The 21887-nt window shown below is 60.2% G+C and overlaps 1 protein-coding gene across 4 annotated transcripts in view; it reads left to right on the top strand.

The window, feature by feature from the left end:
• Positions 1-21505, top strand: part of IGF2BP2 (insulin like growth factor 2 mRNA binding protein 2) — a 106304-nt gene extending 84799 nt beyond the window's left edge. Inside the window, exons 4-17 of one of the 4 annotated variants that reach the window (XR_007953986.1) lie at positions 5885-5936; positions 6411-6474; positions 7041-7304; positions 7700-7834; positions 8107-8229; positions 8616-8751; positions 9349-9474; positions 11658-11726; positions 13604-13720; positions 16680-16754; positions 16930-17061; positions 18185-18298; positions 19615-19905; positions 20533-21505. Coding sequence is in view for 3 of the 4 variants with exons in the window: in XM_052000054.1 (XP_051856014.1) it covers positions 5885-5936; positions 6411-6474; positions 7041-7304; positions 7700-7834; positions 8107-8229; positions 8616-8751; positions 9349-9474; positions 11658-11726; positions 13604-13720; positions 16680-16754; positions 16930-17061; positions 18185-18298; positions 19615-19722 (1515 nt within the window). In the remaining variant the exon portion in view is untranslated. Of the gene's footprint in view, positions 1-5884; positions 5937-6410; positions 6475-7040; positions 7305-7699; positions 7835-8106; positions 8230-8615; positions 8752-9348; positions 9475-11657; positions 11727-13603; positions 13721-16679; positions 16755-16929; positions 17062-18184; positions 18299-19614 lie in introns of all 4 variants that reach the window. The other 3 variants (XM_052000055.1, XM_052000054.1, XM_052000056.1) reach the window with 3 other exon arrangements.
• Positions 21506-21887: the final 382 nt, after the last annotated feature.

Genomic DNA, 21887 nt, shown 5'->3' with positions numbered 1-21887 from the left:
CCGATGACATTGGTCTTTTAGCTCACGGGGCTCGGGGGCTGCCCCGGCTCCCTCGGGACCTGTCTTGGGTCCCTGTCTGGAAAAGCGAGGTTCACGTTGGTCACGGCTGCGGGATTTCTGCAGCTTCTGTCCAGCTGCCTGACGCCCACCCGCGATCGTGTGACGGGGAAAGGCGCGATGCGGAGGGGGAGGGGAACTAGCTTCCTTTTCAGTTTGGGATTGAGGAGACCCGGGATCTCCCGGCTGAGGGTCCGAGCCATGCCACCCCCCGCCCGGGCTCCTGTCCAAGGAGTTGGAAATACAAGGGTCCCCTTCTCTCAGCCCCCGAGACCTGCCTGCTTTAAAGGGCTGGGCTGCCCTTGGCGGCTTCGAGGGCTCCCTCTAAGGCCGAGCCAGAACAAGGGTTAGCAAAGGCCGGGGGCTCTGACCCCTTTCTGGGCTTCCCTCCTTGGGGGTCTCGTGCTCAGAGCCAGGATCTTTACCCAGAGAGCCCTGACTTCGGAGCCAGAGAATCTCCCTGCTTCCAAAGGGATCCAAATTCCTCCCTTCCCTGTGAAAGTGGGGGGAGGGAGACCGCCGGGGCCCCTTAAGTCCCTGGAAGCTTTAGAGCCTCTGCTTCTGAGCCCGAACCCGCGTCTCTGACCTGGTCACCCCTCCCAGCACAATCCCTGCAGGAGCACCTGCCCACGGTCGCTGCGGACGCTCCCTGCCCTGCCTCCCCCTGGGTCTCTGTCCCTGTCTCTCCCCCCGCCCCTCTCATGACCCCCTCTAGCCCTTTTTCCTCCTCCCCTCTCCATCTCTTCCTCCCTCCATCTTTCTCTTCACCCCCATCTGTCTCTGTGTTTCTGTCTCACACACTCATCCTTTTCTTTCTCTCCCTTTCTTCCTCTTTCTCATTTTAGTGCCCTCCCTATCTCTGTCTTGTACTGTCTCTGTCTGTTGTCTCTCCCCCTCTCTCCCTGCCTTATCTATCCCCCATCTCTCTTTCCCTTTTTCCTCCCCCTCTATCTTCTTTCCTCTTACTATTTTTTCTTCTCCCTCTCTTTCTCTCTTCCCAATTTCCCACTTTCTCTTTCCCTTATTTCTTTCTCCATCTCTCCTTCTCTTTCACACTCTCTTGCTCTTCCCCACTGCTACTCCCCCCTCTCTTTCTCTATTTTTCCCGCTTACTCTTCTCTTTCTCCTTCCCTCCCCTCCCTTTCTCTCTCCATCTCTGCCTCTCACTTTTCCCATCCTGCTCTTTCCCCTTTGCTCAGTCCCTCATCTCCTCTTCTCCCATTCTCTTTTGTTCTCCCTCTTTCCCGTCTTTCCATCTGTCCTCCCTCTTCCTTTTCCCTCTCCTCTCGCTCCTTCCTTCTTTCTCCACCTTCCCTCTCTTCTCCTCTTTTCCCTTTCCTCACTCTCTTACTCCTTTCCTCCCCTTCCCACTATCCCCTTTTTTCCTCTCCTGCTCCCATCTTCCCCTCTCTCTCTTTCTTCCCCTCCCTCTCTCTTTCCTCCTTTCCCCTCTGTTTCTCATTCTCCCTCTCAGATGTTGCCTGTATAATTCCTCTCCCCTTGTGCTACTTTCTCCATCCTATCTCTCCTCTCATTCTTCCTCTCTTCCTTCTCCTATCTGCCCATTCTCTCCTCCCTTCACTTTGTTTCTCTTCCTCTAACTCACTCCATCTCTCCCTTCTTCCCCTTCCTCCATCCTCCCTCTCTCTGCCCTTCTCTCCTTTCCCTCCCCATATCTTTCTTCCTCCCTCTATCCCTTCCCCCCCTTTTCTCCCTCCATCTCTCCCTTTCCTTTCTCTTGTTTGTCCTTCTCCTCTTCTCCCTCTCCCACTTTCTCATCTTTCTTTCAATCCCTCTAGTTTCTCTCTCCATTCGTCCTTCAGTCTCTCCCTGCCTCTGTCCCCTTCTCTCCTTCTCTTCATCTCTCTATCACACTCTTTTGACTCTTTCCCTTCACTCTTTCCTCTTTCCCTCATCTTTCTTGGTCTACACCCCTATTTTTCTCACTCCTTTCTCCCTCCCTGTCTTCCCCTCTTCCCTTTCTCCTTCCTTCACTTCCTCCTTTCCTTTGTCTCTTTTTCTCCTTCTCTCTTTCCTTCAATATCCTCCCCTCCCTCCCCCTCTGTTTCTCATTTGTCCTGCTCCGTTTCTTCCCCCCTCTCCCTATTTCTTGTTTCCCCTGTACGCTTTCATTTCCTTCCCCCACCTCCCCTGTCCTCTCTTCTCCCTGTTTCTCATTTCCTTTCCTCCCCTCTCCCTCCCTGTCTTTCATTTCCCCCTCCTCCCCTCCCTTCCCTCTCCCTATTTCTCATTCCCCCTTCCCCTTTCCCACTCTCTCCTCCTTGTCCCCATTCTCATTCCCTCCTCTCTCCTCCCTCCCCGTGTTTCATTTCTTTCCCCCTTATCTCTCTCTCCTGCTTCCCCTCTTTATCCATCTACTTCTTTCCCTCCTTCTCTCTCTCTCCTCTTCCCCATTTTCCCCTTTCTCCTCTCCTATCTCATCTTCTCTCTCTGTCTCCTTTTCCCTGTCCTTCCTCTTTCCCCTTCATTCCCTATCCTCTCCTGTTCTCTCTCCTCCTTTTCCCTCTTTTCTGTCTCCTGCAACCTTTCCTCCTCTCCTTTCCTCTGCCCCTCACTGCCTCCACCTCTCCTTTCCCTCTTTTTCTCCTCCATTGCTTTCTCTCATTCTCTCATCTCTTGCCCTCCCTTTCTTTCCTTTCCTCTCCTCTCCCTACCCTATTTCTGCTCTTCTCTCCTTTTTTTGTCTCCCTTCTATCCTGCCCTTTCTCTCCTTTTTCCCCTCCTCTCCGCCTCTCCACTTCTTTTTTTTCTTTTTCTTTTTCTTTTTTTTTCTTTTTTTTCTCTCTACTTCTCTCCTTTTCCTTTCCTACCTTCTCCTTTCTCTCCTTCCATTCCTTCTTTTCTCCATCTTCTCTTCCTTTTATCTTACTCCCATGCTCCCTTTTTCTTTCTCTCTCCCTCTTTCTTTTTCTTTATCCTTTGACTTTTTCCCTATTTCCCTTCCCTTCCCTTCTCTGTCTCGATTTCTCTCCTTAATTCTCCCTCACTGCCTCTCCACTCTTTTTTCCTGTTTTCATTTTCCTCCTTCATTTCCCTCTCCCTCCTTCTCCCCCCCTCCCCGTTGCCTCACTTCTGCCTCCACCCTATTTCTCACCTCCCTCCCTCTCTCTCTCTCTCTCTCTCTCTCTCTCTCTCTCTCTCTCTCTCTCTCTCTCTCTCTCTCTCTGTTTTGGACTCTCTCCCAACATTGCCCCATCTCCATTTCTTTCCTTCTTTCACCATTTGTCGCTCCCTCATTCTTCTCCCTTTCCTCCTCTCTCACATTGTCATTTTCTATCCTTCCCTATTTCTTTCTCTCTCTCTCTCTCTCTCTCTCTCTCTCTCTCTCTCTCTCTCTCTCTCTCTTTCTCTCTCTTTCTCTCTCTCTCTCTCTCTCTCTCCCCTTCCCTCCCTCCCTCCCTCTCCTTTTTCTTCAACCCTCCCTCTCTTTCTATTTCTGTCTCCCTCTTTCTTTCTTTTTCTGCTCGGTCTCTCTTGTCTGTCTCTTCTCTGTTTCTTTGTCTCTGTCTTTTTGTCTCTATGTGTGTCTCTGTCTCTATCTGTGTCTCTGTCTCTATCTCAGTTTCTCTCATTTGTCTCTCCCCCCCCAATCTGTCTCTGCTTCTGTCTCTTTCTCTTTTCTTTCTCCCTCTTGTCTCTCTGTGTCTCTGCTTCTCATTATCTCTTTCTCTCTCTTGTCTGTCTCTGCCTCTCTATCTCTCATCTGTCTGTGTCTCTGTGTTTTTCTCTCTTCCTCTGTGTCTCTGTATCTCTCTGTCTCTGCCCTTTTCTGTCTGTCTCTCTTCCTCTGCTCTCCGTCTCTTTTGTCTGTTTCTTTCTATCTCTGTCTCTTTCTCTATCTGTCTAGGTCTCAGACTCTGCCTCTCTCTATGTGTGTCTCTCTTCCTCTATCTCTGTCTCTGTTCCATCTGTCCCCCCTCTTTGTCTTTCTGCCTCACTCTCCTGCCCTCCCCCTTGTCTCTCCCCCCATTCCTTCTCCTCTTCTTCCCCTTTGTGCCTCCAGCCATGTCTGTCCCTTTCTTCTCCCTCTCTCCTCCCCTTCCCCCGATTCTTCCTGTTTCTCTCTCCTAGCTTCTTTCTCTTTCTTTTTCTCTTCCTCCATTCCTTCTTCCCTCTTCCTCCTCCCTCTTTTTTTCTTCTTGTTTTTCTCTGACTCTAATTCGCTTTTTCCTTCTCCTTTGCTCATTTCCCCCCCTTTTCTTTCTCTCTCCCTCTGTCTCCCTTCATCCTCTGTCTCTCTCCTCCCTCTTTCTCTTTCTCCTCATCTCTTTGTCTCACTCATCCCTTTTTACCTCTAGTTCTTAGTGTTTCTCATTCTCCGTCTCTCCCTCCTTCCCTTCCTCCACGTCTTCTACCGTACCTCTCCATTGTCTCCCCATCTCTTCCTTTCCTTCTCTCCTTCCTTTTCACTTTTCTCCTCTCCAAGTTCCCCTTTCATCTTTTTACTTCCTCTTTCTCTTTTCCCCCTTCCCTTTCCTTTCTTCCCTCTCTTTTCCTTTCCTCCCTCCCTCCCCCTCTCCATCCTTGCCCTGTCTCTTTCCTTCTCTTTCTTCCTCCCTCCTTTCCTAGCCTCTGTCTCATCTTTCTCTATTATGACCTCCCTTTTCTCTCTTTCCTTCCTTTGTCCTCTTCTCCCATCCTCCTCTCAATCTCCTTCTCTTGCTCTCTACTCTCTCTCCCTTTCTATCTCTTTTTCCTTCTCCTCTTCTCGCTCCCCTCTAATCTCTAATCCCCCACTTTTTTCCTCCTTTTTTCTCCTCCCTCCATTTCTTCCTCTTTCCCTTGTTTCCCTCTCTCTCTTCTTCTTTTTCTTCATCTTTTTTCTTTCCTTCTTCCCATTTCCTCTTTTTCCTCCCCTTTTATTTTCTCATTTCTTTTTCTCCATCACTCCTTTTCTTTCTTTTTGTCTTTCATCTCCCTCCCTCCCCCTTCCTTTCCCTCTTTATCTCTCTCCCTCTTTCCCTTCGTTTCTTTTCTTGCTCCTTTTTTCCTTCTCTCTCTCTCTCCCCATCTTCTTTCTTCTTCCCTTTATCTCCCTTCCTTTCTCCAATTATTTCTTTTTTCCTTCCCTCTCTGCTTTCTCATCTCTCTATATCTACTCTATATCTTTTCTTTTTTCTTTGTTTTTATGTCCTTCCCACTCACTCTTCCCTTCCTTTTTTCCCTCTCTATCTTTTTGTTCTGCCTCCGCCTTCCTTTCTTTTATGTTCTTTTTCTCTTTCTTTTGCCCCACTTCCTATCACTTTCTTTGTCTTGCCCCCCCATCCCTTTCCAAATATTTCTGCTTCTCTGTCTCTCCCCCTCTCCTTCTCCCTCTCTCTTTCTCTCTTTCCCCTTCTTCCCCGGGTCTCCTTACGACTTGGGGGCCCGTCGTTGGCTGCTCAGCCTAGAGCTGGGTCCCTGACTCCGACCAAACCAAGGCACGGAGGGGTCCGCGCCGAGCCGTTCCCCTGGGAAGGGTCTGAGTCAGAACCGGAGCCCAGAGCCAGCCGGGCCGAGTGCCTGTGGTCTCCCCCTGACCCGGGCCCCCTCCTCCTGTGGCCGAAGGTGGATCGCCAAAATGAGGCAAAGGGCCTGGGACTGGGGGGCGCGGGCTCTGAATTCAAGCCCTCCTTTGGCCCCCTCAGACTTACCGAGAAGTCCCGTCCCGTTGGAGGGCGTCTCCTCCTCCAGGAGCTCCCCGTCCACGCTGTGAAAGACCCTTTTGGAAAGTGGTCTTCACTCCCTCGAAGGGGATGTTGTACCCGGGGGGGGGGGGAGGGGTTGGACCAGGGCCCCTCCCCCTAACTTCCGTTCTGTCTTCCAGGTACTAGACGGACTTCTGGCTCAGTATGGGACAGTAGAGAACGTGGAACAAGGTAAGGAACCGAGGCACAGTCACCGGGAGCTGCCCGGGAGAAATAAGGCCGTCAGCGTCCTGTTTTCTTAGAGAAATGAAGTTCAGGGCAGCTGGGGGGCCCGGTGGACAGAGCACTGGCCCTGGGGTCAGGAGGCCCCGAGTCCAAATCCTTACTCCTAACTCTGACCCTGGGCAAGTCACTTAACCCCAGCCGCCTGGGACCCGGCCCACAGGGTTAACCTGGCAGGGTCCCACTGGGGGAAGGGGGGGAGTCGGGCTCGGGGGCCCTGGCCCGGGGGGCGGGGCCAGCAGCAGCCGGTGGGAGGTGCAAGGAGATCAGCGGAGTCCCGCCGTCGGGAGAAACGGTCCCGAGGGGCAGGAGCTGCCTCCCCGGGGCCGCGGCCCGTGTCAGCCGGCCTTCGGTGGGCTTCTCCCGCGGCACGGGATCCGGGGAGGGACGGCCTGAGGCTCAGGGCTCCTTCCTCTCCCCCAGTTAACACAGACACAGAGGCCGCCGTTGTCAACGTCACCTACGCCAGCCGGGAGGAGGCCCGAGGGTGAGTGCGCCGGGAGGGTCTGGTCGGGCCTTGGCAGAGACGAGGGCCCCTCCCCCCCGGGCAGCTCTGCAGGGCAGGGGTCCGTCCCAGAAGGGCAGGGGTCTGTCCCAAAGGGGTGGGCACAGAAGGGCGGGGGTCCGTCCCTGAGGGGTGGGGGTCCATTACAGAGGGGCACTGCCCCATAGGCCGGTCTGCAGCCAGGGGCTGACTCCGGACACCCACACCCAGCACTGCCGGGCCCTGGGCAGGGGCTCCCGCCTGAGGCTGCCGGTGGGGGGGCCTTCCCACGGGCTGAGGTGGAGATCGCAGTGAGGACCCCCAGGCAAGGGGAACCGAGGCTCGGGCCGCTGAGATGGCTGCTCCGGGCGAGGCCGCGCGCTTTCTCCTTTGTGGAGATGGGCCTCAGGGAAACGAGGGGGTCTGGCGGGGAGATGGGTCTCGGTGTCCCCATTCTACAGATGCAGACACTGAGCCTTGTGCAGCGTCCGCTCTCAGTGGTGAGCTCCCCCCTCTCCCCGCGCCCCCGGCCCGGCCGCCCCCGTAACCCGGCCTCCTCCCGCCCGCAGAGCCATCGAGAAGCTCAGCGGCCATCAGTTTGAGAACTACTCCTTCCGGATCTCCTACATCCCGGATGAGGACGGGAACGCCCCCCCGAGGTCCCGCCGCGGGGACTACTCCTCCAGGGAGCACGGCCACAGCCCCGGGGGCCCCGCCCACACCAAGCAGCTGGACTTCCCGCTCCGGATCCTCGTCCCCACCCAGTTTGTGGGCGCCATCATAGGAAAGGAGGGCCTGACCATTAAGAACCTCACGAAGCAGACCCAGTCCAAGTAAGTGCCTCCGCCTCCCCGCCTCCCCCTTGGGGCAGCCTGCATTAGCCGAGTCGGGGGTCTCGGGTCCGGCCCAGCCGTGTTTCATGGGCCCGGGGCCTCTGCTGAAGAGGAGCCGCCGTCGGCAGAGGGAAGGGAGGCCCTGGCAGTGGCCCGAGAAAACGTCCCCCTTCCCTCCCTCCTTCTTTCTTTCCTCCTCCCTCCCTTTCCCTCCCCTTCCCCCTTCCTTCCCCCTTCCTTCCTCCCTCTTTGTCTTTCGCTGACTCCTTCATTTGCTGGGCAGACGGTGCCCGCCGGCACTGCCCTTCCCCCTCCCCTCTCAGACCCCCTGCCGGGGCGGGTGGGGGTGGGGGGCCCGCCGGGCCGGCTGACCGCTTCTCGCCGTGCTGCCGCAGGGTGGACATCCACAGGAAGGAGAACGCGGGCGCCTCGGAGAAGCCCGTGACCATCCACGCCAGCCCCGAGGGCGCCAGCGAGGCTTGTCGGATGATCCTGGAAATCATGCAGAAAGAAGCCGACGAGACCAAAGCGTGAGTCGGGGGCCCAGACTGTCTCTGCCGCGGTGGGGCCCCGCGCTCCCCTGGCCCATCCCCTTGTGACCCTGGCGGGGACGCTTCACCCGGCCTCGGTTTCCCCATCTGTAAAATGAGGGGCCGGGCCTGAGGCCCCTGAGATTCCCCTCGGACCGTGGCTCCCGGGCCCCACCCCCATCGTTTCGGAGGTGCAGCGCCCGCGCCCTGGGAGGGCTCCCTGTCGCTCTGGGGCGCCGCCCCCCGCACTGACGGCCCCCGCTTTCCTTCAGAATGGAGGAAATCCCTCTGAAGATCCTGGCCCACAACAGCCTGGTTGGGAGGCTGATCGGCAAAGAAGGGCGGAACCTGAAGAAGATCGAGCAGGACACGGGCACCAAGATCACCATCTCGCCGTAAGTCGCCCCTTTGCCTCTGCTCCCCCAGCTCCCGGCCGGAGGGGACGCTGAGCTCCACGAGCCTCCCTTCAGTGCCTGCTGTGCTCCTCTCTGCGGCGGCCCCAAACCAGACAGCGCCCCTCCCCCCGAGCTCCTCTTCTTATGAGCCTGGGAGGACGGACAGACCGAGTGCTCCCCGCTCCCCCGGAGCTCCTCTTCTTATGGGCCTGGGAGGACGGACAGACCGAGTGCTCCCCGCTCCCCCGGAGCTCCTCTTCTTATGGGCCTGGGAGGACGGACAGACCGAGTGCTCCCTGCTCCCCTGCGGCATGCTGGCCCCCCTCCTCCCCCCATTTGGATCCTTTGGAAAGCCTGCGGTTTTTCTTTCCTCCGGGATGTCCCAGTCTGCAGGATCTGACCATCTACAACCCGGAGAGAACCATCACGGTCAAGGGGCCCATCGAGGCGTGCTCCTCCGCCGAGGCGGAGATCATGAGGAAGCTCCGCGAGGCCTTTGAGAATGACATGGCCACCGTGAACGTAAGTCCCCCCGCGGCCTGAGCTCCCGAGGAGGCCCCGCAGACCCCTGGGGTGGGGGGAGGGGCGTTAGAAGGGCGGTCAGCCGGGCCGTGGGAGGGAGGAGGGAGCAAGGAGGGGGAGGAAGGAGGAAGGAGGCGCTCAGTGTGGGAGGCCATGGTCAGGAAAGGGGGAAGGTCCCTGAGGGCAGAATCAGGAGGAACAAGGTGGGCACCTCCTCGGGCCTCTGTGTGGCCCATGAATGTGGAGAGCTGGCCCTGGGGGCGGGGCAGCAGCACTTACGGAGCGCCTGCTGTGTGCCGGGCCCTGGGCCACGCCCGCTCTGACAAACTTGACCCCGTCTGATTCAGCCTGGGCTCTGAGGCCCTGGTCCCGTCCCTCGGGCCGGGCTGAGCAGCTTCCCTCTCCTCCTTCCTCCATCCACGGGGAAGCCCCCAGCCGCCCGTCCCCACTGAGGGCCTTCCTCGGCCCTCAGCCCGGCAGGGGTCATGGCGGCAGTTGGCGGGGAAGCAGGAGAGGAGAGTGAGCCGGGGGTCTGAGCGGACCCTGGAGAGAAAGCTAAGAGGTTTCGCCTTCCTCTCCCCTTTCTTCGGCTCCCAGCAACAGGGCCACCTGATCCCGGGACTGAACCTCAGCGCCCTCGGCATCTTCTCCACGGGCCTGTCCATGCTCCCTTCGGCCGCCGGGCCCCGGGGAGCCGCCGCCGCCTCCTACAGCCCCTTCGCTGTAAGTGACTCCGGCCGCCCTTGTCGCTGTCGGGCGGGGGGAAGGGGGAGGGCGCCAGGCTGCCCGGCCTCTGCGCACCCGAGAAACCTCAGCAAGCCGTGCTCGAGCTGCCCGGGTGCCCTCACCCAGTGGGCAGAGCTCGGAGAGGTGCTCGGAAAATCCCCTAGAATAGGCGCGCCGCAGGCGCGGGGGGAGTGTCAGGCGCGGGCGAAGGGGGTGGGGGTGTCGGGGCATGGGAGGGCTCCAGCGGCTCCGACCCATTACCTACATTGATCCTCCGACTGCAGGTGGGGGAAGGAAGGGTAGAAACATTTATGTAGCACCGGCTGTGTACCAAGCACTTTGCACATACATTCTCGTTGGATCCTCACGTCAGCCCCGGGAGGGAGAGCTTGTGTAGTTGAGGAAACTGAGGCAAATTGAAGTTAAATGACTTGCCTAGAGCCAGACGGCTAGTAAGTGTCTGAGGTGAGATTTGAACTCGGATCTCGGTGCTCACTCCTGGCGTGGCCTGGCCGGGTGCATGTGGCTGTGGGCGAGCCACCTCTGCCTTCAAGGCTCGCCTTGGGGCGCCCCCTCCTCCGGGCAGCCCTCCCTGGTTGCCATTCCCTCTGCAGCCGTCTGGGGGCCGCTCCACTAGTCAACACTGGCTCCCGGCACCCGGGACACTTCCCCAGAACGCCAGCAACGTGGCGGGGGCTTCCGAGCGACCCCCGAGGGAGGCTGGGAGGCCCCCAGTCCAAATGTGACCTCAGACACTCAGCTGCTGGGCAAGCCCGGGCCCCGAAGGTTGCATTAAGGACAAGGCGGGCCCCGGGTTCTGCTCCTTCCCGGCCCGGCTCCTCGCAGCCTCTGTCCCCACCGGGCCCGGGGCTCCCCGCTGCCGCCTCGGCCACAAAACCCGGCTTTTCTTCCTTCCGAGTCCCTCAGAATGTGAGCCTGAGAGCAGGGCCGGCCTCCCCAAGGGTCTCCGGCGCCCCCCAGGGACGTGCGTCCTCCACGGCCCCCCCAGCGCGGGCGAGAGCCCCGCCTTCGTCACTCACAGTCTGGCTCGGAGAGCTGGGGTCGGGCAGAGCCAGGGCTGGGGACGTGGTGGTCCCGGGGAGACGCGCAGGCCCCTCCGCAGACTTAGGGGAGGGGGCCCGTCCCCAAGAGCAGAAGAGGCTGCGGGCTGGCCGGGAGGCCGCGGACGCCGAGTTACCGCCCGAGCGTCCATTAAGCACCGACTGTGTGCCAGGCTAGGGACCCCCACCCTCAGGGGCAGAGTCATTGCAGGGAGAGGCACCGGGCAGGGCCTCGAATAGGCTCCTGAAGGAGAGGCCGGAGCCGGGCTGTGAGGAGGGAGGGACGGGGCTCCGGGCCGGGGTCTCAGGCCGGCCTCCCACAGACCTCTCCAGGTAGCGCTGCCCCAGCCACGGCCGCCCCCAGGGGCCTCCCCAGTGGGGCTCAGGCTGACCGGCAGAGCTTGGCCGTCACCCCCGGGCCCAGGCTCCCTTAGGAGGAGCACAGGGTCGCAGGCAGGCAGGGCGCGGTGGGAAGAGGGAGCCCTTGCCGGGCAGGGCCGAGGGAGAGCTCCATGGGCGCTGTGTGGTCGGTCCCTCCGTCCTCCCCAGGCCGGCCCGCCCGTCCGCTTCCTTCTCTTTTCTTCTGTACCGGGACCCGTGTTCCCTCCTCCGGCGGGCCGGCCCCTTCCCCTCCCTCCCCCCGTCCGCCGAACGCTCTGTGTTTGCCCGGCGTCGCCGCAACCACGCGTAGAACCTTTGAGACCCACAGGGCCCGGCGTCCTCGGTCGCGGAAGAACGGGACGAGAGGCAGAGGGTGAGAGACCCAGGCAGCTGTGGGCAGAGAAATCTGTCAGGGCGTGGGCGCTGGCTTATCAATGACGCACCCCCCCAAACAGTTTTTTCCGTCCACCTGCTGTACTCAGAGCGCTCTCTGCGGACGCGCAGCCTCTCCAGCGAGCCCCGGCCGCCCTGGCCGGAGCCTCGGGGGCTGGAAGGGCCTCCCGGAAGCCGACGCCCGCCCGGCGAGGCGAGGAGGAAGCGAGCCGAGGCCGCGACGGCGAGACGGCGTGCTGCTGGCGGAGGAGGGCTCCAGCGGGCACGCACGCGGGCTGGTGTGCATCCTGCAGCGGGCTCCCCTTCCCAGGCACCTCCAGTAACGGTTGTGTTCTCTCCCGCCAGAGTCCCTCCGCCTACCTCTCGGGCCTGTACGGAGCCCCCCAGATCGGCGTATTCCCACACCAGCACCCTGTGAGTGACCCTCCCTCTCCCCACGCTGCTCTTGGCCTTTTTCTGTCTTTCTCAGAGGCTCGCGTTTTTCTGGTGCTTTTCTATCGCAAACAACTGTAGCGCTTGCCACGCAGAGGCAGCAGGGGGCGCTGGATAGGGTGCGAGACTCGGGCGCAGGAAGCCCCGGGCTCGAGTCCCGTTGGTTCCGGGCGCGTCCGAGCCGCGAGCTCTGGCTCCGGAGCCCGGGAGTTTCCTCATCTGTAAAATGGAGTCGGATTCGGTAGCAGCCGAGGTCCTCTCCGGCGCCGGGTCTGTGACCCGGGATCTCGCCGTCCGAGCACAGGAGGAGAGTCCCGAGACTCGCCTTCGGGTCCCGGCTCTGTCACCGAGGTGGCCTTGAGCGAGTGACGGCTCCACTGGGCGCAGTGAGAGGAGCCCTCCCAGGGCTAAAGCGTCACCGCGGGGGGCCCTAGGCACCCCCTCCGTCCTGCAGGCCGAGGGCGGAGACGAGCCGCCCGGGGTCACACGGCCGGCGCCAAAGGCGAGATCTCGTCGGTCGTCGACGACTCCGCGTCTGCGAGGCGCTTTGTAGAGATCGTTTGGGAGGAGCGCTATCGTCGCCCCCATTTGCCAGATGAGGAAACCGAGGCTAGCCCGAAGTCCGACTGCTTTGGCTCCCAGACGGCTGGTCCTCCCCGGGCGCTCGGCGTTGTCGGGGACGTTTAGCTCCCGTGTCCCGGCTCTTTCTCTTCCGCGTTCAAAGTCGCCTCCCCGGGGGAGAAGGCGCGGAATCGGCGGGCGCTCGCCTCGTTGGCGGCCTCGGGGCCCGACCGAAAGCGCCCAGAAGGGGGCAGGCCGGAGGGCAGCAGACCTTGACCGTGCTGTCTGCCGCCGCCCGCCAAGCCTCGGGAGAGGCCCCCTCGGCCCCCCGGGGCCCTCCGCCAGCGCGTCGGGAGCCAGCCTTGGAGCCACCGCCCCCTGGCACGTCATGGCTGTGTGGTCCTGGACAGGAAACTCCAACTCTCATTGCATCTAGGCAAGTCTCTGAGACCTTCGGTGGGAGAGGGAGTTTCTTGTCTGGGAGTTCTTGGAATGATGAGAGCCCAGGGCCAGGCAGCTCGCGGCTCGGGGGCCACCGCACGGACGCCTCTGGCTCCTCGCCTCAGGACCAGCGCAAAGACCGCCCCGCCGGGCCGAGATCGCCAGAGATCTCCCCGCTCTCTGCCGGAAGGAGGACTCGTGGGCAAAGCCTTGGCGTCGGGGCGGGGGGAGGGCTCGCTTTCTGACCTGTCCGGGACGCTTGTAACTTCTCTCGGAAGCCCCCGATGACCTTCTCTCGCTCCTTCCTTCCCTCCCTCCCTCCTTTCTTCTCTCCGCCTCAGCCGGCCGCTGGCCACACTCCCGACTGCTGCCCGGCAGCCTCCGGGGCACAAGCAGGGCGGGGGCCTGCCGCGGCCGCGGGATTCTGCGAGGACTGTCCGGCTGCCTCTTAAAACGGGATCTAACCTTCTCCTAGTTCGCTCCTAGTCCCGAAGACTAGCCTCCGGTATCTAACCTTCCTCGGGCTCGTGCTCAGAGGACAGAGTTCTGGCCGTGGAGGCCGGAGCCCCGGGTTCAAATCCCACCCCTTAGCACATTTCCCCTCCCTGGGTCTCTTCTAAAACAGGCTGGGGGAGGTTGAACAAGGCCCCTTCTCACCCCAGATCTCTGGGTTTCCGGGCCCTCTGCAAGCATCCGATTAGGCAGCCGGAGAGACGGCCCGCAAAGGCCTCCGGAAGCTTCAGGCTCCTTGTCTCGAAACCGGGGGCACGGGGCCTCCGAGGCCCCACCCCGCTCTGGCCCGGTGGCGGGCCTTCCTTCGGGGTGACGTTTCTCTCTCTGCTCGCCCCCTCCCCCAGGTGCCCGAGCAGGAGGTGGTGTACCTGTTCATCCCCACGCAAGCTGTTGGCGCCATCATTGGCAAGAAGGGCCATCACATCAAGCAGCTGGCCAGGTTCGCTGGGGCCTCCATCAAGGTAAGAAGGCGCGCTCGCTCGGCCCGCACTTACTCAGCGCCTACCGGAGCCGGACAAACGCAAACGGTCCCTGCCCTCGGGGAGCTTCCACTCCGTGGAGTCTTTCACTGTATTTCGGGGTCGGTGAGGCAGTTGGGCTCAGTCACAGCTCGTGAGGCCGCACTTGGACTCAGGTCCTCCTGACTTCAGGACGGGGCTCTACCTTCGCCATGTCTTTTTAAGAGTGTGCTCTGGGAGATGGGCTGGAGACGTGAGGTCGGCAGTGAAAAATTCTCTGCCTTCAAAGAGTGTCCGTTTGGGGCGGGCCGGGTCACGCCATGTCCAAGTAAGACCAGCCCGGGAGGAGGAGGAGGAGTCGGCTAAGCAGCGTGCTCCCAGCCCGGGTAGGACTCACTCAGAGGGGAAGCCCCCCCGAGGTCAGAAAACCTTCCTAAATGGGAGCCGGGGAGCCTACCCCGGTGATGCCAGCATCACCTGGAGTTCCGGAGCAGGGGGTCTCCCGGCTCGGAGGTGCCGGAGGCCGCGCTTCTCCGGAGCTTGATGTCAGCGCGCGTGCCGGAGGAGAAAAGGTCCTGAACGGGGCCGGAGGAGCGCGTGGCTCGAGCACGAAGGCCTTTGTCTCCTATAAGACAAGGGGAGAGCGATTCGGCCCCGATCACGCAGCATTAGCGGCAGAGCCAGGGTGGGGAGCCGAGTTCCGAGCAGTTTGCTATTTACCGACCCGGGGTAAGACGGGTCGACAGGACTGTCGCTCTGAAATGGGTGGCTCTGACTAGACCAGCTCTAAGGATTTTGTGCCTCAGTTTCCTCTTCTGCAAAATGAGAATAATAATGTTGCTTATACCACAGGGTGATTTGCCCAAGTAAAGATTGCGACCTGGGTCTCTTGGCTCCAAGTTTAGCTGTCTTTGAGTAGGAAGGGACTTACCAGGCCATCTAGTCAAACCCCTCATTTTACAAATAAGGAAACTGAGGCCCAGGGAAACAGTGTGATTTATTTAAGGACCAAAGCAAAGAAGTGATAGAAGTGGGATTTTGAACCAAGGTCCTCTGGCTCTCCAATAATGGCAGCATGGCGGCTTTCTTGGGTCTCTTACACTTTTAGACTCAGAGTTCTTAACTTGGAGTCCGTGGACTCCGGAATCCCTAGTCAAGACGTCCATAAATGAATGGGGGAAAATTATTCCTCATTTTCAGTAACTTTTAGTTGAAATTGAATTACTTTAAAACCTGCTTGTGCCAAGGCCTCCCTCATGTTCTCCATCTGGCTGCTAGGGCACCTTTGTCACAAGGGCAGGCCCGGTGTGCCCTGGGAGGTGGGCAGCGCCCATTCATCCTTAGCTGGGACTCAGATGTGCCGTGGGGCTCACTGCAGGGTCAGGCTGCAGGCCTCCCTGGCCCTCGAGGCCTTGCCCAGACGGAGAAGGGAAAGGGGGAGATGGAAACGACAACAAGCATGGATTAGGTCCCCCTCATGTGCCTGGCACTGTGCTGAGCACCAAGGACACGAAGAAAGGAAAGCCCACTCTCCTCCCTCAGGAAGCTTTGGACAGAATCAGCAGCTGGGAGTGAAAAGGAAAGCCGAGTCCTTCCTAAGTAGCTCGGGCTGGCAGCGACTCTGAAGGAGGCTGGGGGCCGATTCCGAGGCACAGTGGGCAAGTTTGGCGGGCAGAGAGCGCGAGAGGAAGTCGGGTGTGGAATCGGCCTGAATCGCCAAGCGGGCGCTTGTACCTGATCCCAGGACAGTAGGGAGCCGCTGACGTGATTTGGGCTTTAGGCTAGGAGAGCAAGGCTGTTGTGGGCCGGCCGGGGGGGGGGGGAGCCCCCAGCTTGCGCTAGATGAGGCGCCAGGTCATCGGGAGGGAGCTCGGGCAGAGAGGGGCCTGCCGGCCGGAGTGAAGCTCTCGGGGCTGTCCCATTTGGGTGGCCACAGCGGCGGGGCCGGAAGGCCGTGAGTCAGCACCGAGTCCGGACGTTAGAAGCGTTAGGAGCCCCAACCCCGTCTCTCTGCTGCTTTAACGCTCCCCAGTCTGGCTTTCATGGGGCTGAGGGAAGGAAGGAAGGACAGGGAAGTCTGAGGTTTTTTCCCTCCCCCAAGACTGGCGGTCATTTCCTCTGGCCACGGAGGCCACTCCCTGGGCACATAGTAGGTGCTTGCTAGGTGTTTGCTGCTTGAGCTAACACGTGGTTCTGCCGGCGGAAATTTAGCGCGTGCTGGGCCGCGCCCCCGGGGGTCTCTCTCCCTGGCCTTGGGCCTCGGGGTGAGGTAACATGCACAGACAGGTGGACACACCAAGTAAATACCAAGTTGTCTCGAGGGTCAAGGAGAGCCAGGATGGGCTGGGACAGGTGGGGGGTCGTACCAGCCCGACGTGAGGAGCCCCGTTCTGGGCGTGGGCTCAGTGGGGGTCGGCGTCCGGAAAGGTCAGAGTGGCAAGGACGTCCGGCCCAGGAGAAGCGCCTTTTATCCGGAGCCGCTGAAGCTCCGACTGTGGGAGTTTTGTGAGGGAAACTGAGGCAGAGCGCGCGGTTAGGAGGTGCAGAAGAGCTGGGAGCTGGGGGAGCGAGAAGGGCATGGAGGCCAACGCAGCTGGTGGCCTGGCAAGTGCTCTTCCCTCTGCCCCACAGCGAGGAGACACACTCTTCCTGGGGCGGGTCCTCGGGGTCAAATTTGTCAGCATTTTTCCCAGGAGCAGTTAACGAGAAGTCACGGAAAAGGAACTTCCTTTTTATGAAAGAGGGACCCGGGAGGTTGTTTCTGGCAGGAAAGCAGAAACCTGAACGGGCCCAGGACGGCTTTGGGGGTGGGGAGCCGGCCTGGCCGGTCTCAGAGGGACGCCTCCTCGAGCGCCCCCATCTGCGAGAGACGACTTCGCTTCCGGTTCTTGGCGCACCCCGTAGGCGCGTTTCACGGGCGCTGCCGGGTCACTGACCGCTTGCCCCCGCTGTGCGTTTGCAGATCGCCCCCCCGGAAGGACCCGAGGCCAGCGAGAGGATGGTCATCATCACCGGACCCCCTGAAGCCCAGTTCAAGGTCAGTGTCGTGACCCCAGTCCCGTCCAGGCCGGGCCCTAGGGGGAGTTCTGGGTCCCTTCTGTGAAACGTCAGGATCTCGTGGGGGCAGGCGTCCGCTGCAGAAGCCAGGGGAGCCCCCAGAGCGCCGGGCGCGGCGGTGGGCCGGACTCAGGCTGTCCTCTCGGTCCCCTCAGGCTCAGGGGCGGATCTTCGGGAAGCTGAAGGAGGAGAACTTCTTTAACCCCAAGGAGGAGGTCAAGCTCAAGGCCCACATCCGAGTGCCCTCCTCGGCCGCCGGCCGCGTGATCGGCAAGGGGGGCAAGACGGTGAGTCTGCCTCGGCGGGGGGCCCTGCTGCCGGGGCCCCCCTCCTCTGGGACCTCCCGAGGATTGGAGTGAATGGGCTGGGCCCATTTCTGGGGCAGCTGAAAAGCGGCTATCACGTGTGACTGAGGCGTGTGGTTGGACCTGGATTGCTTCCGTGGTGGCTGAATGGAGGATGCAGTGGCGGGGGAGGGGACGAGGCAGGCGGGACCGCCCCACACCCACCCCGGCAGCCGCTGCCAGAGAGGGGGGTGAGGTGGCGAGTCGGGGAGGGCGGAGCCAGGGGTGAGATGTGTTTGAAAGGTGACGGATGTGAAGGTAGAACTGACGAGACTGGACAAAGACGAGGACGAGGAGGACCTTGAGGTTTCGGGTCTGGGGATCGGAGCACGGGGGTCTCCCCAGGCCGGCCTGGCGGAACTCCCGCATTGTTCCGGGCCCAGGGGCCCCGAGGGTGCCAGCGGATGCCAGGCCCGTGGACGCCATGCCCGCAGTGGGCCCGTCTAGGACCACCGGCCTTCCCCAGCTGAGGAAGCGTAGGAGAGACTAGCGGGGTGGAAGCTCAGGGGGTCGTAGGTCACTCATGGCTTTAGAGCCGAAGGCCCCTTACCCAGTCCCTGCATTTTACGGAAGGGGCCCAGAGGAGGGAAGAACTGGGGATCATCAGCTTAGAGCAGTGACGTCCCCCAGGGGCAGCTCCAGGCAGTCTGACTGAGACACGACCCTCCCTCCCCCCCCCAACCTCGGCTGTTGCCTGAAATGCCGTCTCTTCTCCCGGCACCGAACCAGATCCTTCCAGGAAGTAACATGGTTTATAAAAAAAAATCTGGAGAGAAGACGGAGCTTTTCCGGCTCTGCTCTAGCTCCTGACGGGTAAGTCCGCACCTCCCAGCCCCAGGCTGCAGCCTCTCCGGCCCCTCCGGGCGGCCTGCCTCCTTCTGGGCCGCGGGGGGCTGAGGACGGGCCTGGCCGGCCCCGCCGCCTTCTCTGCGCCTCCTGCCGTCCGCACTCTCCTCCCTCCCACGCCCTCCCTGCCAGGGCCCGGGCCAGGGAGCCGCTGCGACTCCTCTGGCGGGGGGAGGCCCTTCCCTGCGAGTTTCCCACTCCCTCTCTGCCCGGCTCACAGGTGAACGAACTGCAAAACTTGACCAGCGCGGAAGTCATCGTGCCTCGCGACCAGACGCCCGACGAGAACGAGGAGGTGATCGTCAAGATCATCGGCCACTTTTTTGCCAGCCAGGTACTGGGTAGGGCTCGGGTACCTGGAGTCGGGCTTTGGGCGGCCGAATCCCAGGGCTCAGGGGCACTTGGAGGCCCCTGGCCTGCGGTTCCGCGGCCTCCCTCGCCAGTCTGGCGGATGTTCTCGGCCGATTTGTCGGGGTCTCCTTTATCGCTGGCTAGGCTGCCCCAGCATCCCTTAGCGCTCTGGGGAGCTCCCTCCTTGGGTACCTTCCAAGATCCACGGGGAGGTCGGAACAAAACAATCCCCTTGGTGACTTCAGGAGTCGGAGCAGGAGCCGGCCTCCACTCACTGCCCAGCCCAACTCGTACTCGGGTGGTTGGATGCACACGCGTAGCCCCCTTGGCCCTCAGTTTCTCTCTGAGGCCCCCCTAGATCCCAAAGCAGCTTGAAGGCCGTCACCCGGGGAGCAGCTGGACAGAAATCCTTGCCAGCTCTAGATGGGAAGGAGGCGTTGGCTCACTGAGCCTCTGTGCTTCCTGGCGGGACCTCTTAAAGTGTCTCCATTTGTATAAGGGAGCCTGCGGCCCAGCCCGGACTCGATGCCCCTTCCCCGCCCTCGGCCCCCCAGGCTCACCAGGCAGAGGCGGCCTCGGTCCGTTGGCAGAACGCTCCGAGCGGCTCGCTGCTTCTCTCCTGCCTCTGCCGGCATCCACAGGACCTTGGCCGGGTCCCTTCCCCTGGCACGGCAGCTTCTGGGGTTCCCCCTACTCTAGGGTTCTGTGGTCCCTGAGAAACTTTGCTCCGAGGCCGGCCTCACGAAGGCTGAGCCAGAAGAGTCTGGGGGCGACGGCAGCCCTTGCTCGTCCCTTCTGTCCCGTGACCGAACCAGGCTTCTCCTCTCCCCTGCTGGCTCCTCAGCCCTGAGCGGTCCCAGGCTGCCACTCAGCCTCGCCCTTTGCTTGAGGAGCGCCCTCTAGAAAGCCCGAAAAGGAGGCCGGCTGGGGAGTGGGCTCGGGGGACCCCTTCTCTACTCCTTCCAGTCGCTGCATCAGTCACTGCCCAGTGACTTGATGAAGCCTCAGGTGCTCAGGGACTCAGTCTGGTTCTCCTCTCCCTTTGTTTCTCTTTTCCTCCATCTCCTGCCCCTCTTCCCCACAACTCCCCCCTCCCTCTAATCTCTCCCCTCTTCCTTCCCCTGCCCCCATGTTTCCTTTGCCCACCTTCTTGTTCACTCCCTCTTCTCCACCATGCCTTCTTTCTCTCCATCTTTCCCCCCTTTCTCCCTTGTCTCCATGGGGGGGATCCCCCTCATCTCTCTCCCTGTCTCTTCCCTCCCTTGCCGTGCCTCCTTCCCACTTCTCCCCTGGCTGCAGACGGCCCAGCGCAAGATCAGGGAGATCGTGCAGCAGGCGAAGCAGCAGGAGCAGAAGCATCCTCAGGGAGCCGGGCCCTCGGCGCCGGCGCCGCAGCGCGCCAAGTGAGCGGCTGCCCCGGGCGCGCGCCGGCCAAGCCACCCCGGATGAATGTCGCCTTTCCCGTGCCGGACGGAACGAGACCCAACCCAGAGGGACCGGGGAGCGAACCAAAGACCATCCTGAGGAACAGCGCGGCCGCCCCCGCCGGGACTGGGCAGAAACCTTGATCAAGCTGGCCCCGGGGACAAGGTGGGATCAGGCGCCCGGGATCGTCCCGAGGCTGGACCCTAGTGTGCCCGAGCACCCCCTTTGGCCCTCCCCCAAACACGCGCACACACGCACACACACATACGCAAGCGCACCGGGCGGGGCCCCGGCCCAGCTGCCCCCGGGGTTTCTGCCAGCTTCACCCCCTTTGCCCATCCGATCGAACTCCCCGACTCGGTCCCTTAAGTTGGACTAACACAGACGGCCGCATTCACGAGGCTCACGCTCGCCCGGTTTGGGGGAGAAACAGTTGGTTCTGTACGTCCCGTGTGTCCCCCACGGGGCCGAGAAGGATTTGTCTGACGGGCGCTGCCCGGCGTGCCCACGGCATTAATACATTGTAGAAACGCTATCTATATCTCTCGATAACTCAACTAACTCGAATTTAAGAAGAAACGATTAACTTTTGTTTCCTTTGGAAGAGAAAGCAGGCTTCTGGAGTTGGACGCCCGGCCAGCACAGAAACCGTGGGGATGGGGGAGGGGGCTTGGCCAGGCAAGGTACTAAGCGCCCGGCACAGCCGGGGCTCGCCTGGATGCGCCGACACAAGGGATCCGCTCCCTTCATCTGTACCCGGCTCACGTGTTCTTTCCTCCTTTTGCTTCACAGGTTCTAAAGTGGTTTTGCATACAGCCATGTCCTTTTGTCCCTGGCCCAGCTGTGCAGGCCCTCCTCCCCTTTCCCTGCAGTCTCTCTTCCTCCTCCTCCTCTCTCCACACCCCCAGGCAAAGCAGTGCTCAGAGTAACACATCAGAGAACCAGAAATCTCAAACAGCCACAACTTGCATTTAGGCCATTGAATAATAGGAAACAAGCTCCAAGGTACTTGTCCCAGGGATCCTCAAAAAGGAAAACAAATCCCACTCAGAAAATAAAACAACTCGCGTCTTTTTTCCGTGTTCCTTTAGGCCGGAGCCATCCGTGCGCGGGGAAGTGATTTTCTTTTCTTACAAACAAAACAAATCGAAAACGAGTGGGGAAGAAAACGAGAAAATTGTCAGAAGTTGTTGGCCCAGGGCATAGATAAATTGCAAATTGAAAAAAAGAAAAATTTTTTTTCAAAGAAAAAACAAACAAAAAAAAATCTACCTCAGGTGTTATTGTACCTCAGCACCTTGATCTCCCGTCTCCCCTTTTAGAGATTTTGTATGCCTTGTAAACTGAGAGTTGGAGCACTTTTTTTTTTATTTTTTTAATAAAATTAAGTTGGAAAAAAACTAGCTGCCATCTGGGAGGTGAGATCCAGGTGTGCGCCAACCATTCTCAGCTGGAGCCCGTGGCCTTCCCGAGGGCAGACCTTGAAAATGTTGATTGGAGGAAAAAAATAAATGATTCAAAGAAAAAAGCAGGGAAAGGAAGGATTGACGAGGCCCGAGCGTTCTTGGGGGACGGGCCACGAGGGTTTTCCGCGCTCAAGGAGCAACATGTTACTGGTTTGTGTGAAATTGCCAATGTGCCAATAGACTGCAATGCCAGTTTCCTCTACTGCAAAGTGTTCTGTGAAAAAAAAAAACCCAAAACACCAAAAAAAAAAAAAAAAAAAAACCCAGCAAAAAGCAAGAAATATATCCAGCTAACAAGAGCCTGACTTAGTCACGATCTCGTTTGTTTTCAGCCTGGCTTCAGCCAGGAGCTACTTCCCAGAGGATCTAGGGGAAAAAGAAACTCCCAGGGCCAGGAGGGTGGGGAGGGGGGCGCCGGGGAGGAAGGGACGGAAGGCACAATCATGGTGGCTTTTTGGATTTTTACTCCCGGGGGAAGAAAAGTATCTCAAGTCTGAGTTCTCTCCAAGGACAGATATTAGCTGGAGACCGATTATGGGATGGGGAAAACCAGGAGGGCAGAATAGTGGAGGACGCGGGCACTCACCTGCTGATCTCATGGGCACCCGTGGGGTCAGTCGCCGTCTCCGGGCTGATGCCACCCTGTCGCCCAGGCCTGTCGGTTTCTCCTTCGCAACATGT

Source organism: Antechinus flavipes, chromosome 4 (genome assembly GCF_016432865.1).
Source record: "Antechinus flavipes isolate AdamAnt ecotype Samford, QLD, Australia chromosome 4, AdamAnt_v2, whole genome shotgun sequence".
In the NCBI taxonomy this organism is placed as follows: domain Eukaryota; kingdom Metazoa; phylum Chordata; class Mammalia; order Dasyuromorphia; family Dasyuridae; genus Antechinus; species Antechinus flavipes.
Note: the sequence above shows the minus strand (reverse complement) of the source record. Positions and strands in the feature narration are given on the sequence as shown.